Raw genomic sequence first — 13,911 nt, forward strand, 5'->3', positions numbered from 1 at the left:
TTATTTGCTAACTCATTAAATTGAGTTCTGGCCCAAATACCACTTCTGACTTGGTTAAAGCATTTCAACATTGGGATCAGAATGTTTTAAACCCTTCCTGAAAGTGTACGAATGATCCTCCTTGTATTTTGGTTCCTTCTCAAAACAATGCTAGTATTAATTACATCTGTGGTGAACTCAGTTGCTCACTTGCACCACTTGGATTTTGATTCCAGTGAATGCTTGCTTCAAGTTCCTTTGAAAGATGAAGCTTGTACTTCAACTTAAGGACCATATGTAATATGGTCAATCAAGCAAACAATGCTGCATCTGTGCAGAGCTTGGATGGATTTTTCATGGTCATCTTGTATACGAATGAGGAGTATTTCATTTGCAGTAAAAGTCTCTATTGCTACAAAAAACGCATGTGTTATAATGGTGGTAACTGCTAGGAATAAATTTTAATTGGTGCCGCTAATAGACCTTTTCCAATTTTGCCTTATTTTTCAATTTCATCTTTTGGATGGTGAGCTTGCCTTTTGGATGTACAAGAGGAGGATCTGAACACTGGCATTTATTCCACGTGGTTGAATGCTGAATGGTTGAATGTAGTCTACTGTTTTAGATAAATGATTTGGACTTGAGATTCAAAACTATAATTTCAGTGTGTTGAAGGCATCAAGGCAGACAATGGCCTAGTGGTATTATCACTGGACTACTAATCCAGAACTCAACTAATGTTCTGGGGTCTTGGATCATCTTTCAGTTGGTCTATGATAATGTGGAACCATTGTTGGGAAGATCCCATCTGGCTCACTAATGTCACTTAAAGGAACAAAGTCTGACCACCTTATCTGGTCTGGCCTACATGTGATTTCAGACTCAGCAATGTGGTTGACTCTTAACTGCCCTCTGTCAGAGACTCCCACATTCCGTGATGAATTTGAAAAAAGATTAATACAGCGGAGGACTGCGACAGAATACAAAAAAAGTTACAGTACAGGTTTGTAATTTAAAGTAGAAAGAAAACATAAATGTGAGTTGATAATCTATCAACATGTAAGGAAACCATAATACTTGGAAAGTAAGTGTCCGACTGGGGTAGAGGAGCAGACGCATCTATTACTACAGATAGAGAAGTATTTAATAGCGGCCTAGGTTCATTCGGCCAGTCTTGCTTTTCTTAAATAAAAAAGCACTTGAATTTCTTTCTAGAGGGATAGAATTAAAAATGGACAAGTTATATTGAACATTTATAAAACACTGGTTACACCATATTTTGAGTGACCATACCTAATCTCCATGTTATTATAAAAACAATGTGAAGCCCAAGGACGGCAATACTAGGCGGCATATTTTTAAGGTGAGAAGAGAAAGATTTAAAATAGACATGAGGGACAATTTTTTTTTTACACTTTGGTTTGTGCGTGGAATGAACTTCCTGAGGAAGTGTTAGATGTGGGCACAGTTACAATGTTTAAAAGACATTTGGATAAGTACGTGAATAAGAAATGTTTGAAGAGATATGGGCCCAGAGCAGGCAGGTGGAACTAGCTTAGTTTAGGATTTTGGCCTGCATGGACGAGTCGGAACAAAGGGTCTGTTTCCATGCTGTATGACTCCTTGACTCCATGTGAAGTACAGAATAAATTTACCAGAACAATATTTATTGCACTCCGCATTCCTTTTAAGATCAGCACAGCTGTACACAGGTACATTGTAAAGGGATTGTATGTTTATGGCCCATTGGTCCCTGCATGGCACATTCCAATTGCCACGTAGCTATGAACCTACAGGGCTTGGTGCAAATGTTGGTGATGCAAATAGGAAGGGTTTGTACAAACTGGGACTCAGTCAAGAAAAAATAAGTTTGATAAACTTGGGGTTTACTGGTATAAATTAGGACCTCCCAACATGGAGTAGTGAGTTTAGATTTTGTTTCTAAGCTTGAGACATCATTGGTAGCTTGGAGTTAGACATCCATCTCCCCTTACAAAACTCCAGCTCTTTCAAGTCTTCGCCCTTTCCCCTGCTCTGTCTTAGTTCTCACCAACAGTTACGACAACGTTTAAAAACTTGAAATGGTGCCACAGTAAGGAAAAGCATTGGAGTGAATACATTTAGTTCCACTTGCAAGAGGCATCAGTACTGTACGTCATAAATGAAAGTCTTCAGTAAATTGAATGGAGACAATTTTCTTTACCCAGAGAGTTATTAGAACATGAAACACCACATCAGAAGAATTGGGTGTAGTAGAAGACCGTGCATCCCATTGAGCCTGATTTGTCATTTAATAAAATTGTGATTTGGATTGTGACCTGAATGCCGCTTTCGTTGTGCGTGTGCGCCATTGAGTCCCTTGTCAATCAAAAATCTGTTCAACTCTGTGCATTGAACATATTCAATCATCTAGTCTCCAATGTTACTTTTGGGAAAGAATTCCAAAAAAATGTCCCTCTGAGAACAGAAATTCCCTATCGTCTTCATTTTAAATGGGAGACTGTTACTTTAAACCATGCTGCCTCGTTCTAGATTCCCACACAAAATGAAATATCGACTCTGTCAAGTCTCTCGGAATTTTGTGCTTTAACGAGAGAACCTCGCTCTTCTAAGCTCCAGTGTGTATAGATCTAACTTAACTTTTTCTCATTTAAATCTGTTCATTTCAGGAGTCAACCTAGTAAACCTTTCTGTACTGCTTTCAAAGCAAGTATATCCTTCCTTGATTGAGGAGACCAAATCCATACAAAATATAGTTGATGTGACCAGCTTGAATACATTAAAAAGAAAAGAGACAAATGAATTCAAAGACATGTTGATTGGATTAGAAGGCGGCCAGGAACAGAATTCTGTGGAACATGAACACTAACTTGGAGCTGTTGGACCATGTAGCCTGTTCCTGTTCTGTAAACAATGCATAATGATATTTTTCCATTATAAAATTTAGATTATGCACAACAAATAATAGACAATATATTTGCAATGTGGCATAAAAATGCAGGGTTCTTGTTTGTTCATCCAGTTCACAGACCATTGTACCCTGCCCCCCACAACAAGATGGTGAGCATTTACTAGATTAATACCTGATTTTAATGAAGGTTGGGCTTAGACCACAGAACTTTAGAGCGAGAGGCAACTTGATTGTGAGGAGTTTTAACAGCATGCACGTGGAAAGGATGTTTCTTCTTGTGGGATAAAAATCTGCAAAGGATGTCCTTTAATCAGCACTGCAGTCCAGGCAGTGTGTCCCGTAAAAGGCATTGTAGCTAAGCAGTAGGGAAGAATGACTTGTAATCTGTTCTTGTTTGGGTGAAAAAAGTGACATCACAGAAAATCTTTAAGTTGATTAGTGGATTTAAAAGAAAACTGATGTTAGGAGCTATCTGTAAATTGTTATGACTTAGAAAAGTGTATTTTGAAGCACCAGAAATAAGTGAAAGTTAGTACCAATATAATAAAGTAATGTATGTAACCAAAGCACAGTAAGTGAAGGAGTGTCAAGTTAATGTAAGGAAAATAAGTTTAAGACTTAAGTCTAGTTGTATTTTGCATCCGTATTTACTGTGGAAAAGGATACGGAAGATATAGACTGTGGGGAAATAGAAGGTGACATCTTGCAAAAGGTCCATATTACAGAGGAGGAAGTGCAGGATGTCTTGAAACGCATAAAGGTGGATAAATTCCCAGGACTTGATCAGGTGTACCATAGAACTCTGTGAGAAGCTAGGGAAGTGATTGCTGGACCTCTTGCTGAGATATTTGTATCATCAATAGTCACAGGTGAGGTGCTGGAAGACTGGAGGTTGGCTAACATGGTGCCACTGTTTAAGAAAGGTGGTAAGGACAAGACAGGGAACTGTAGACCAGTGAGCCTGACGTTGGTGGTGGGCAAGTTGTTGGATGGAATCCTGAGGGACAGGATGTACATGTATTCGGAAAGGCAAGGACTGATTAGGGATAGTCAACATGGCTTTGTGCGTGGGAAATCATGTCTCACAAACTTGGTTGGGTTTTTTGAGAAAGAAACAGAGGATTGATGAGGGCAGAGCAGTAGATTTGAACAAATGGACTTCAGTAAGGCATTCGACGTTCCCCATGGGAGACTGATTAGCAAGGTTAGATCTCACGGAATACAGGGAGGTCTAGCCATTTGGATACAGAACTGGCTGGAAGGTAGAAGACAGAGGGTGATGGTGGAGGGTTGTTTTTCAGACTGGAGGCCTGTGACCAGTGGAGTGCCACAAGGATCGGTGCTGGGTCCTCTACATTTTGTTATTTACATAAATGATTGTCCTAGGGAGTGTTGCTGAACAAAGAGACCTTGGAGTGCAGGTTCATAGCTCCTTGAAAGGAGTCGCAGGTGGACAGGATCGTGAAGAAGGTGTTTGGTATGCTTTCTTTTATTGGTCAGAGTATTGAGTACAGGAGTTGGGAGGTCATGTTGCAGCTGTACAGGACATTGGTTAGGCCACTATTGGAATATTGCGTTCAGTTCTGGTCTCCTTCCTATCGGAAAGATGTTGTGAAACTTGAAAGGATGTTGCCAGGGTTGGAGGATCTGAACTACAGGGAGAGGCTGAACAGGCTGGGGCGGTTTTTCCTGCATCGTCGGAGGCTGAGGGGTGACTTTATAGAGGTTTACAAAATTATGAGGGGCATGGATAGGGTAAATAGGTGAAGTATTTACTCTGGGGTCGGTGAACTAGAGGGCATGGGTTTAGGGTGAGAGGGGAAAGATATAAAAGAGACCTAAGGGGCAATGTTTTCACGCAGAGGGTGGTATGTGTATGGGATGAGCTGCCAGAGGAAGTGATGGAGGGCTGCTACAATTGCAACATTTCAGAGGCATTTGGATGGGTATATGAATAGGAAGGGTTTGGATGGATATGGGCTGGGTGCTGACAGGTGGGACTAGATTGGGTTGGGATATCTGGTCAGCATGGACGGGTTGGACCGAAGGGTCTGGTTCCATGCTGTACATCTCTGACTCTAGGTATGGCAGGGAGGCTCTGTACTGTACGTTTCATCACCTGCAATAAGTGGGGAATCTTTGCCCCTGACAGCCTGGATAACCAGATATGGAGTAAGTGACGCTGATTTGATCAGCTTGAACGGTAGGTTTTGGAGCTTGTGTTGGCTGGAGACACTGCAGTGCATCCATGAGACTGAAACTTGTGTGGATAGTTTCCTTTTTAGACATGGTCATCCTGCAGCTTAAAAACTTCAGTCAGACACTGAATGGGTGACCGTCATCCAGCAGAGAGTGACGGGCAGGTAGTTAGGAAAGTCCCAGAGTGCACCTCCCTGTCTCTCGTGCCCACTCCCTCACAGGCTCACTCCTGTATAGACAGCCATCCAGGTTCTCTCATTCCCTTCCTCACTTACTCAGTCCCTCTCACACAGGCACCTTTACAGATTTACATTCTGACCTGCTCCCCCTCTCCCCTGGACCAGTGAGGTTTGAAAATTTTACTGACTTTGAGATAGCTGTGAGGGTTCACTTCCTGTCTCTGGGTTGTTTAACACTTGGCTGCATCACCTCGTCGGTCAAGCAGGTGCATATTGGCTTCTCCGAACTGTGCTGTCATCTCGTGCACCTTTTAAGGAACCGAGCCTGCAGAGGAGGCTGGGGGGTGTGGCTGAAGATTAAGGAAAGTAAGCATCTTTTTCACCCTCTCGCTCCATGCTGCTGCTCCAAATAGGCCGATTCTGTTCCATAGTTGTTGTTGATTTGCTTGTTAAGCTCCCATTGGCAAATGGAGGTGAGAAATGGCCTGTGATTGGATGATCTCGTCTCCAGTAAATTTCAAATCCACTTGTCCGGTCTTTCATGTGTCTTGGCCACATGCAATTATCCCTTTGAACCATATTCTGCTGCTTGGGCCAACCTGTGCTCAATGAATGAGAGGACATTAGGAAGCTTGGAGAAGCAAACAGGTTTTGAGGTGCTTGTCCACAAATCCCTACAGGGGATTAGTAGGATATTTAAAGCATACTGGGCACTTGCCTTTATCAGTTGAGGCATTGATTATAAGAGCTGTGGGGTTATTTTGGAGCTGTAGAGGACTTTGCTTAGGCTACAACTGGAGTACTGCATGCACTTCTGATCACTGCACTATAGATAGGATGTGATTGTATGGGTAGGCTGCAGAGTAGATTCACCAGAATATTGCCTGGACTGGAGCATTTTAGCTCCGAAGTGATGTTGGATAACTTGATGTTGAGTTTTCTTTGTAGCAGGCAAGATCAAGGGAGACTTGATAAAAATGTATGCAATTGTGAAGGGTATGAACAGGGCAGATTAAAAAGCAGTTCTTAGTTGAAGGGGTGCAAAGGGACACACTTTCAAGGTGGAAGGCAGGAGGTTGAGAGGGTTTTGAAGAAAAGGTTCTTAACTGTGAGGGTTGTGGGAATCTGGAATGCAGTGCCTGGGGCGGGGGTAGTTGAGGCAGGTAACTTCACAACATTTCTAATGCTCATCCAAGTATTTTTTAAAAATGTCTTAACATTCAAACTATGGCTCTAGTGTGGGAAAGTGTGACTGGTGTAGATTTAACATAGTTTTGACAATCCAGGCTTGATGGGCTAAAAGGCTTCTACTATATGATTTTAATAGACAACCTAGAACTTGAGGCCCTTTGTCATCAAATAATTGGTAATACCTTGAAGGTGAAAGTGAGGAGACTTTTCTTTTCAAGAGACCACACTGCCTTTTCATAAGTAAGGGAATGAAAGATGTAGAGTAATTCGCTCAGTCGTGATCTTATTGAATAATGGACGGGCATTGTGAGGCCAAGTAGTCTAATCCATCTGTGACTCTTATGGTTTGAAATCAATAATTAAAGAGTAAGGGGAAACCAAAGCTTGAAAAGAAGAATACTTTCATTTGTGATCATTGTTAACTTAATGGTGACCAACAAAACATTTGGAATAATCTATCCAATAAAGCAACAGCCAAATCTTAAAGTGCAACAGCATCCCTTATCAACAATTGCAGTGCAGATATTAGGATATAAGTAGTTTTGATAGCCACCCTTACCAAGGTTTGAAAACACACAACACCAGGTTCAATCACCTGATGAAGGAGCAGCACTCCGAAAAAGCTAGTGCTTCCAAATAAACCTGTTGGACTGTAACCTGGTGTTGTGTGATTTCTAACCTCATACACCCCAGTCCAACACCGGCACCTCCAAATCATGGCACCCTTACCAAGTTGCAGGCTCTGGAAACCTACGAATTGCCTGTTTTAAACCTTTAGAATAAATTACTAGAACTTCATCTCTGATCCCGATTCAAGTAAATTTAATCCTTTGACTTTGGCAAAGTAGCTTTAGTGGTACACTGGTTTAAATTAAAATGAGCAACTTTTTCCATCACTGAGAATGATTATGTCTGTAGTTGGGATTTTTCACTTGACCTTGGCTATGGAGTTTGGGTTCCTGTTACTAATCATTCTCCACACAGTCACTGGAAGAGAGCAACCTTTCCTCAACTGTATTGCTTTCAGTGATTTAAATAGTCTGTAATCCCTTATGTTTGATCTAAAGGTATCAATAGAAATACTTGTAAATCAAAATTATCTGTTGGTGTTAGCTAAAGAAACATACCACTGACAGAAATCAGTGCCCTCAGAATGGGAGGGCATTAAAAGGCATTTGAGAAGCATAAGTGTCTTTTCTTTTAAGGCAATTGGCCAATACTTGTTTTAAACAAATTTTAGAAAAAGCATATGTTTTTTTTCAAAACTTCAAGTTAATTGCCCAAATTCTCACCAAATCCTGTTCATCAGTCAACCGTGCGGTTTGTTCACATGCATTCTGTTTCAAACATTTGCTCAATTTAAAAAAAATTCTAACTTTGTTTTCGTCTCTTATCTCCAGCTCTACAATCCTTATCGCTCAATAGTCCCCAGAGATCCTCTTGATGCATCCCACACTTTATTCCTCCATTTGTTGCTGTGCCATTTTCTTAACTGGACCCTAAACCCTGGCATTCTGTCCTTTTAATCTTGTGCCCTGTTGGCATCTCTACCCTTCTCTCTGCTTTTTTAGGGCACTTCTTAAAAATTGCATTTTTGACCAGGCTTTGGGTCACTTGTCCTAAAAGCTGCTTATTTGGTTTTGTCCTAAATTTGTTTGATAACACTTCAATGCAATATCATTGGATGTTTGACTTTGTTAAAGATTACTATATAAATGCAAGTTCACGTTTTCATTTGAATGACTTGTACAATTCCCAGGCTGGTCATTTAGTCAAGTTTACAGTATTGTCTTTACTTTTATTATTAGTGAGCTTTGTAAAGATTTATAGCTTAGGTTGAGGCTCTGGATGTGTTTTAAAAGATTAAAAGTTTTTCTGACACACTTGTGTATATAAAATGCAATTGTTTCACAGCTGGTATGGTACTTATGAAATATAGTGATTTTTTTTTAAATATTGAAATATGATATGACATTCAATTTTCACAACAGAGAGGACTTGCAAAAAACAGTGAGAGAAATTACTAGTCTGTTTTTAGTCATGATGTTTGAGGTATTAATGTTGGTCAGAACAGCCAGAGAACTCACCTGGCATCTTTTGCATTCACTTGAGAGAGGATGAGCCCAGTTTACTGCACGTTGGTAAACCTAGAATGTGTGCTGCAATATACTGAGTGGGGCTTGAATTCATCTTAGAGGTGAGTCTGCTGCCACTGAACCAGGGCTGACCCCAGCGTCAGTTATTGTATTACTCAGGCCCGCCTTTGGCCATAAATCTCTGAGCTGTTTGATTTGGCCACATCGTTGTGCAGACCTACTCCCCATTAAAAAAAAGTTGCATTTTCAACAAACTTCAGTAAGATTGCTGGTCAGTATCTGCACTATTTTACTCTGATTGCTGCCCATTAACTAACAGTGCACTAACTAGAAATTGGACCTGGAACCTAGTACGTGGAGAAACTTATACATGAAAGCTAAGTCGATGATTGCTGAATATTTTGAAAAATCATCTTAAAGATGCAGTCTCTCTCCATGTATATTGATCAAAATGTTTCCATTTCTTCCTGTAGGGCCTATTCCCTTGTGGATTCCAGTCAAGTTTCTACCTTCCTCATCTCCATTCTACTTATTGTCTATGGAAGCTTCAGGTATGTGCATTATATACTTTGGTACCAGAGATGTATTTAATGTAGGAATTATTTGGTAACTGTGTATTGTGGATGAAGATCATTGACATAGACAGCTGTAAGATAAAACATGATGATCATGACTTATCGAAATTTGTGTTTGGAGGGGAATTGTAAGATGTGAGAAGTGGAATGTCAGCTGGCAGAGAAAAGAGCCCCAAGAACCTGGGAGGTCAGTGATTCCTGCCTCTTCTCAGTCCACTGTTTCGAGGCCTCAAAAAAAGGATTGCAAATGCAGCCACCATTTGGTGATTTTAAGGAAGAAGATATTGTTTCCAGGATAAGCAAACATCTCTTACACAAAGACATATGTAAACTGGAGAGTAATTCAGGCCAGATTTGCTTGTATTCTTCATAACGGTATAAAATTATTCAAACAGGAAATAACTAATGGAAATCTAAAGTGGATGAAGTGGAAGGGAAAGTAAGAGAGCACTTGAAGTTTCATTGAGGGCGATCAAAACCTCTTTGCTACTATTTTTATTATTAATTTTGTGGGGTGTGGGCATTGCTACCTGGCAAGCATCTATTCCTCGTTTCTAGTTGCCTTTGAGAAGGTGCTGATGGGCTGCTGCCTTGAACTGCAGCAGTCTACTTGCTGTGGATTGACCCATAATGCCATTAGGAAGGAATTCCAGCAACAGTGAAGGAATAGCAATCTATTTCCAAGAGAGGATGGTGGGTGGCTTGGAGGAGAGCTTGAAGGTGGTGTGGGTGTTCCCATGTATCTGCTGCCCTTGTCCTTCTAGATGGAAATAGTTATGAGTTCAGAAGGACTGAGGATCCTTAGTGAATTTCTGCAGTGTGTAGATGGTCGCAGCAATCAGTATTGAGCATTGGTAGTGGAGGGAGTGAAGGAGTGGATGCTTGTGGATGTTATACCTATCAAGTAGTTGCTTTGTCCTCAATGGTGCCAAGCGTCTTCAGTGTTGTTGGAGTTGCATCCATCCAGACAAGTGGGGAGTATTCCATCACACACCTGACTTGTGCCATTTACCATGTAGATGATGGATAGGTTTTGCGGAGTCGGGGTGTCAGTTATCCACTGCAGTATTCCAAGCCTCTGACCTGCTCTTTAGCCACTATGCTTAAGTGATGAGTCCAGTTGAATTTCTGGAGATTGATAGTGGGGGATTCAGTGATGGTAACACCATTTGAATGTCAAGAGTTGATGCTTAAGTTGTCTTTTGTTGGTGACGATTATAGTCTGACATTTGTGTGGCATAAATGTTATTTGCTACTTGTCGGTCCAAACCTGGATATTGCCCAGATCTTGTTGCATTTGAACATGGACTGCTTCAGTATCTCAGAAGTTGTGAATAGTGCTGAACAGTGTGCAACCATTGAATGTCACCATTTCTGACCTTATAATGGAGGGAAGATCATTGGACGAAGCAGCTGAAGATGGTTCAGCCTAGGACACTGCCCTGAGGAACTCCTGTAGAGATCTCCTGAAGCTGAGATGACTGACCTCCAGCTATCACAACATTCTTTGTATGTGCCAGATATGACACCAGTGGAGAGTTTATCCCCTGGTTCTCATTGATTGCAGTTTTGCTGAGCTGAAAATGTGTTGCTGGTAAAGCACAGCAGGTCAGGCAGCATCCAAGGAACAGGAGAATCTACGTTTCGGGCATAAGCCCTTCGTCAGGAAAACGAAGGGCTTATGCCCGAAACGTCGATTCTCCTGTTCCTTGGATGCTGCCTGACCTGCTGTGCTTTACCAGCAGCACATTTTCAGCTCTGATCTCCAACATCTGCAGACCTCACTTTCTCCTTGCAGTTTTGCTGAGGCTTCTTGATGCCTTGGTCTAATGTGGCCTTAATGTCAAAGGCGGTTATTCTCACCTTACCTTGAATTCAGCTCTTTTGTCCAAACGTGAATTTGAACCAAGGATGTATTGAGGTCAGCAACTGGGCATCGCTGAGCAGGTGCTGCTCAATAGCACTATCGATGATACCTTCCATCACTTTTTTAAAAATGTATTTTTATTGGAAAAAGAAATTTTTTGGCTATTCCAACAAATACAAAACAAAACCGTTCAAAACAATACAAAGAAACCCACTAATAACATAAATAATAACTAATAGCTAATAACTAACTATTGAATCATGACAGTAGTAATAATAATAATAATAATAATAATACAGCTCAAAGAAACTAAGTAAAAGCCCTTGACCGTAGAGAGCATAAATGTATACATATTCATGTGTTTGTAGTTCCGTCTGTCTGGATACCAGATTCATTAAGCAGAATTGTCATGGCTATGTAAAGGCCCTTATTAGTATGGCAGACAAATCTGTACCCAAGTAGTCCAAAATGGGCTGTAAAAATTCAGTTTTATGGTGCACCATACTTGTAAGAAAGCCCAAAGAGATGTGTTCCATGACTAGCTTATGCCATCCTGACAGAGTCAGGGTTTTTCCAAACACCCACCCTAATAGAATGTTCTTGCGCAAAAAGTGAGGATACTGAAAAGATTTTTGTTTTGTACTGGTCTAATGGAAGTAGATTATCCAGGCCAAGAAGAAGAGATACTAGGTCCATCTCCACCTCTATCCCCAAGATCCCCTCTATTTCACCTACCACAGCTCTCCAGTATGCCTGTAGCCTGTGGCAGGACCAGAGACTATGTGAGCGTACCACATTTAGGACACATTGGAGATGCTTTCGTTTTAAATTTTGAAGGCGCTCTGGAGCCAAGTGGACCCTCTGGAGAATCTTCAATTGCTAGGCATGGGTCCTGTTACAAATGGAGATCCTCCTGGCAATTTCCCAGATATCTTCCCATACTTAAGAGGAGATCTCAACGTCAAGTTCTCTCTTCCATACTTTATAGAGCTGTTCGGACTCGTCTGACCAAAGAGATGTGTTCTCCCAATAGGTGATAGACATTGCTGACAGAAAGTATGTTCTAAGCACTCTGCACCCACTTCTCCGTGTCAGATCTATAAGAATCCGTTAGAAATGTGGTCTTTATTTTTGGACGAAATTTCTAATTTGGAGAAAACTAAAGCGGTTCCTACTGGGCAACTCTTAATTCTGAGCCAACTGGTCAAAAGACAGCACTGTATCCCCCTCAAATAAGTCACCCAGGCAAGACACACCCCCAGCTGCCCATAGTTTAAACCTGAGTCCATCATCCCTGGCTGAAAACGCGGCATACCAATTATGGGTGTTTTTTAAAAATAAGACGTTTTGGCGATATTGCCCTGACTCTGACACATTGCCCTCCATGGTTTAACAGTATTAATAACTATTGGGCTATGGCAGTATTCCTTAACTGTCCTTATTTTGTCCAAGAACAGCAATCTCATCAGGGGCATCTTGCCTGAGACGCTTCAGTGTCCACCCGTAGTGAGTGAGGATTCCCCTGGGCCCAGTCATTCACATAAGATAGCAATGGCCTTAACTGATAGTTTTTGATATCTGAGACGTGCACTCCTCCTAGTCTGTGGAGTAGCTGCAGTTTAGTCAGTTTAATAAGGGATCGCTTGTGATACCAGATAAAGGAACTGAACCAGCCGTTCAGTCTTCTAAATGTTTGCTTAGCATAGAGGTAGCATTCACATAGGATACATCAGGCGGGGGAGAATGTTCATTTTTAATGAGGGCTGTCCGACCTAACCAAGAGATTGGAAGCGCCTCCCATCTTTGACGGTCTTGTTTGATTTTGTCGAATAAATGGGCCAAATTGGTTTAATTAGCTGATCAAAGACGGGAGTAATGAATATACCTAAGTAGAGAAAGCCCTCCGGTGACCATTTAAAGGGAAATCGAGATTCGTCCTCAGGGCCAGGTATTTTCAGGAGACCCCCAGGCCTCTGATTTCACAAAGTTCATCCTGTAACCTGAAAAGCTGCCAAACAAATTAATGTATTGAGGCACCGAAACTATTGGGTTTGATTAAAAAGACAAGAATGTCATCTGCATACAATGCAATCTTATATGAGTTTGTCTCCACTCCTGGAGCAGATATGTTGGGATCCGTTTGGTGATTGAACGACTGGTGGGGGCAATACAATGTAAAATGCAGTGGTGATAAGGGACAGCCCTGTCAACAACCCCTAAGGATATTGAATTGCTTGACCACACACCATCGGTGAGAACTGAGGCAAGAGGGTCACTATACAAAACCTTTTTACCCACCTGATAAAGACCCCTTTAAAGTATTAAAAAAAACTTTAAAGTATAAAAAAGGTATGGCCACTTGACTCGGTCACATGCTTGGATCATATTAAGTAACCTCCTGATATTATTCAAGGATCTGCGACCTTTTATAAAACCCGTGTGATCCTCCTTAATGATGGAGGGTAACACTGTGTTTAGTCTTAGTGCAAGAGTCTTAGGATTTTGAAATCGACATTCAGAAGTGAGATAGGCCTATAGGAAGCACAGTTCTCTCAGGTCCTCCCGTTTTCAAGGATAAGTGAAATGTTTGCCTCTCTTAAAGATGGTGGGAGGAGGCCACGACTATGTGAATCGTTAAACATACTAAGCATCGATCCTGACAGTATATTTATAAATTCCTTATAAAACTCAGTGGGAAGTCCATCAGGACGACGCGCCTTCCCATTCTGAAGCTGCCTCACAGCCTTCTGCACCTCTTGCACTGACAGTGGGGTATTTAAGGAGCGGTCACTCCCGGGAGGTCCAAATTCTTAACAAAAAACTCCATCCCATCCTGCCCATCCTCACAACTTTCAAACTGGTGTAGTTCAGAATAAAATTTCTGATTTGCTGCGTTAACCCTTTTAGAATCCAT

General features: G+C 41.3%; 1 protein-coding gene across 1 annotated transcript in view; it reads left to right on the forward strand.

Moving 5' to 3' along the window:
* sppl3 (signal peptide peptidase 3) overlaps positions 1-13,911 on the forward strand; it is a 200,732-nt gene that overhangs the window by 75,379 nt on the left and 111,442 nt on the right. Inside the window, exon 2 of the mRNA XM_043715932.1 lies at positions 9,029-9,106. Coding sequence (XP_043571867.1) covers positions 9,029-9,106 — 78 coding nt within the window. The remainder of the gene's footprint in view (positions 1-9,028; positions 9,107-13,911) is intronic.

This window comes from Chiloscyllium plagiosum, chromosome 25 (genome assembly GCF_004010195.1).
Source record: "Chiloscyllium plagiosum isolate BGI_BamShark_2017 chromosome 25, ASM401019v2, whole genome shotgun sequence".
Classification (NCBI taxonomy): Eukaryota; Metazoa; Chordata; class Chondrichthyes; order Orectolobiformes; family Hemiscylliidae; genus Chiloscyllium; species Chiloscyllium plagiosum.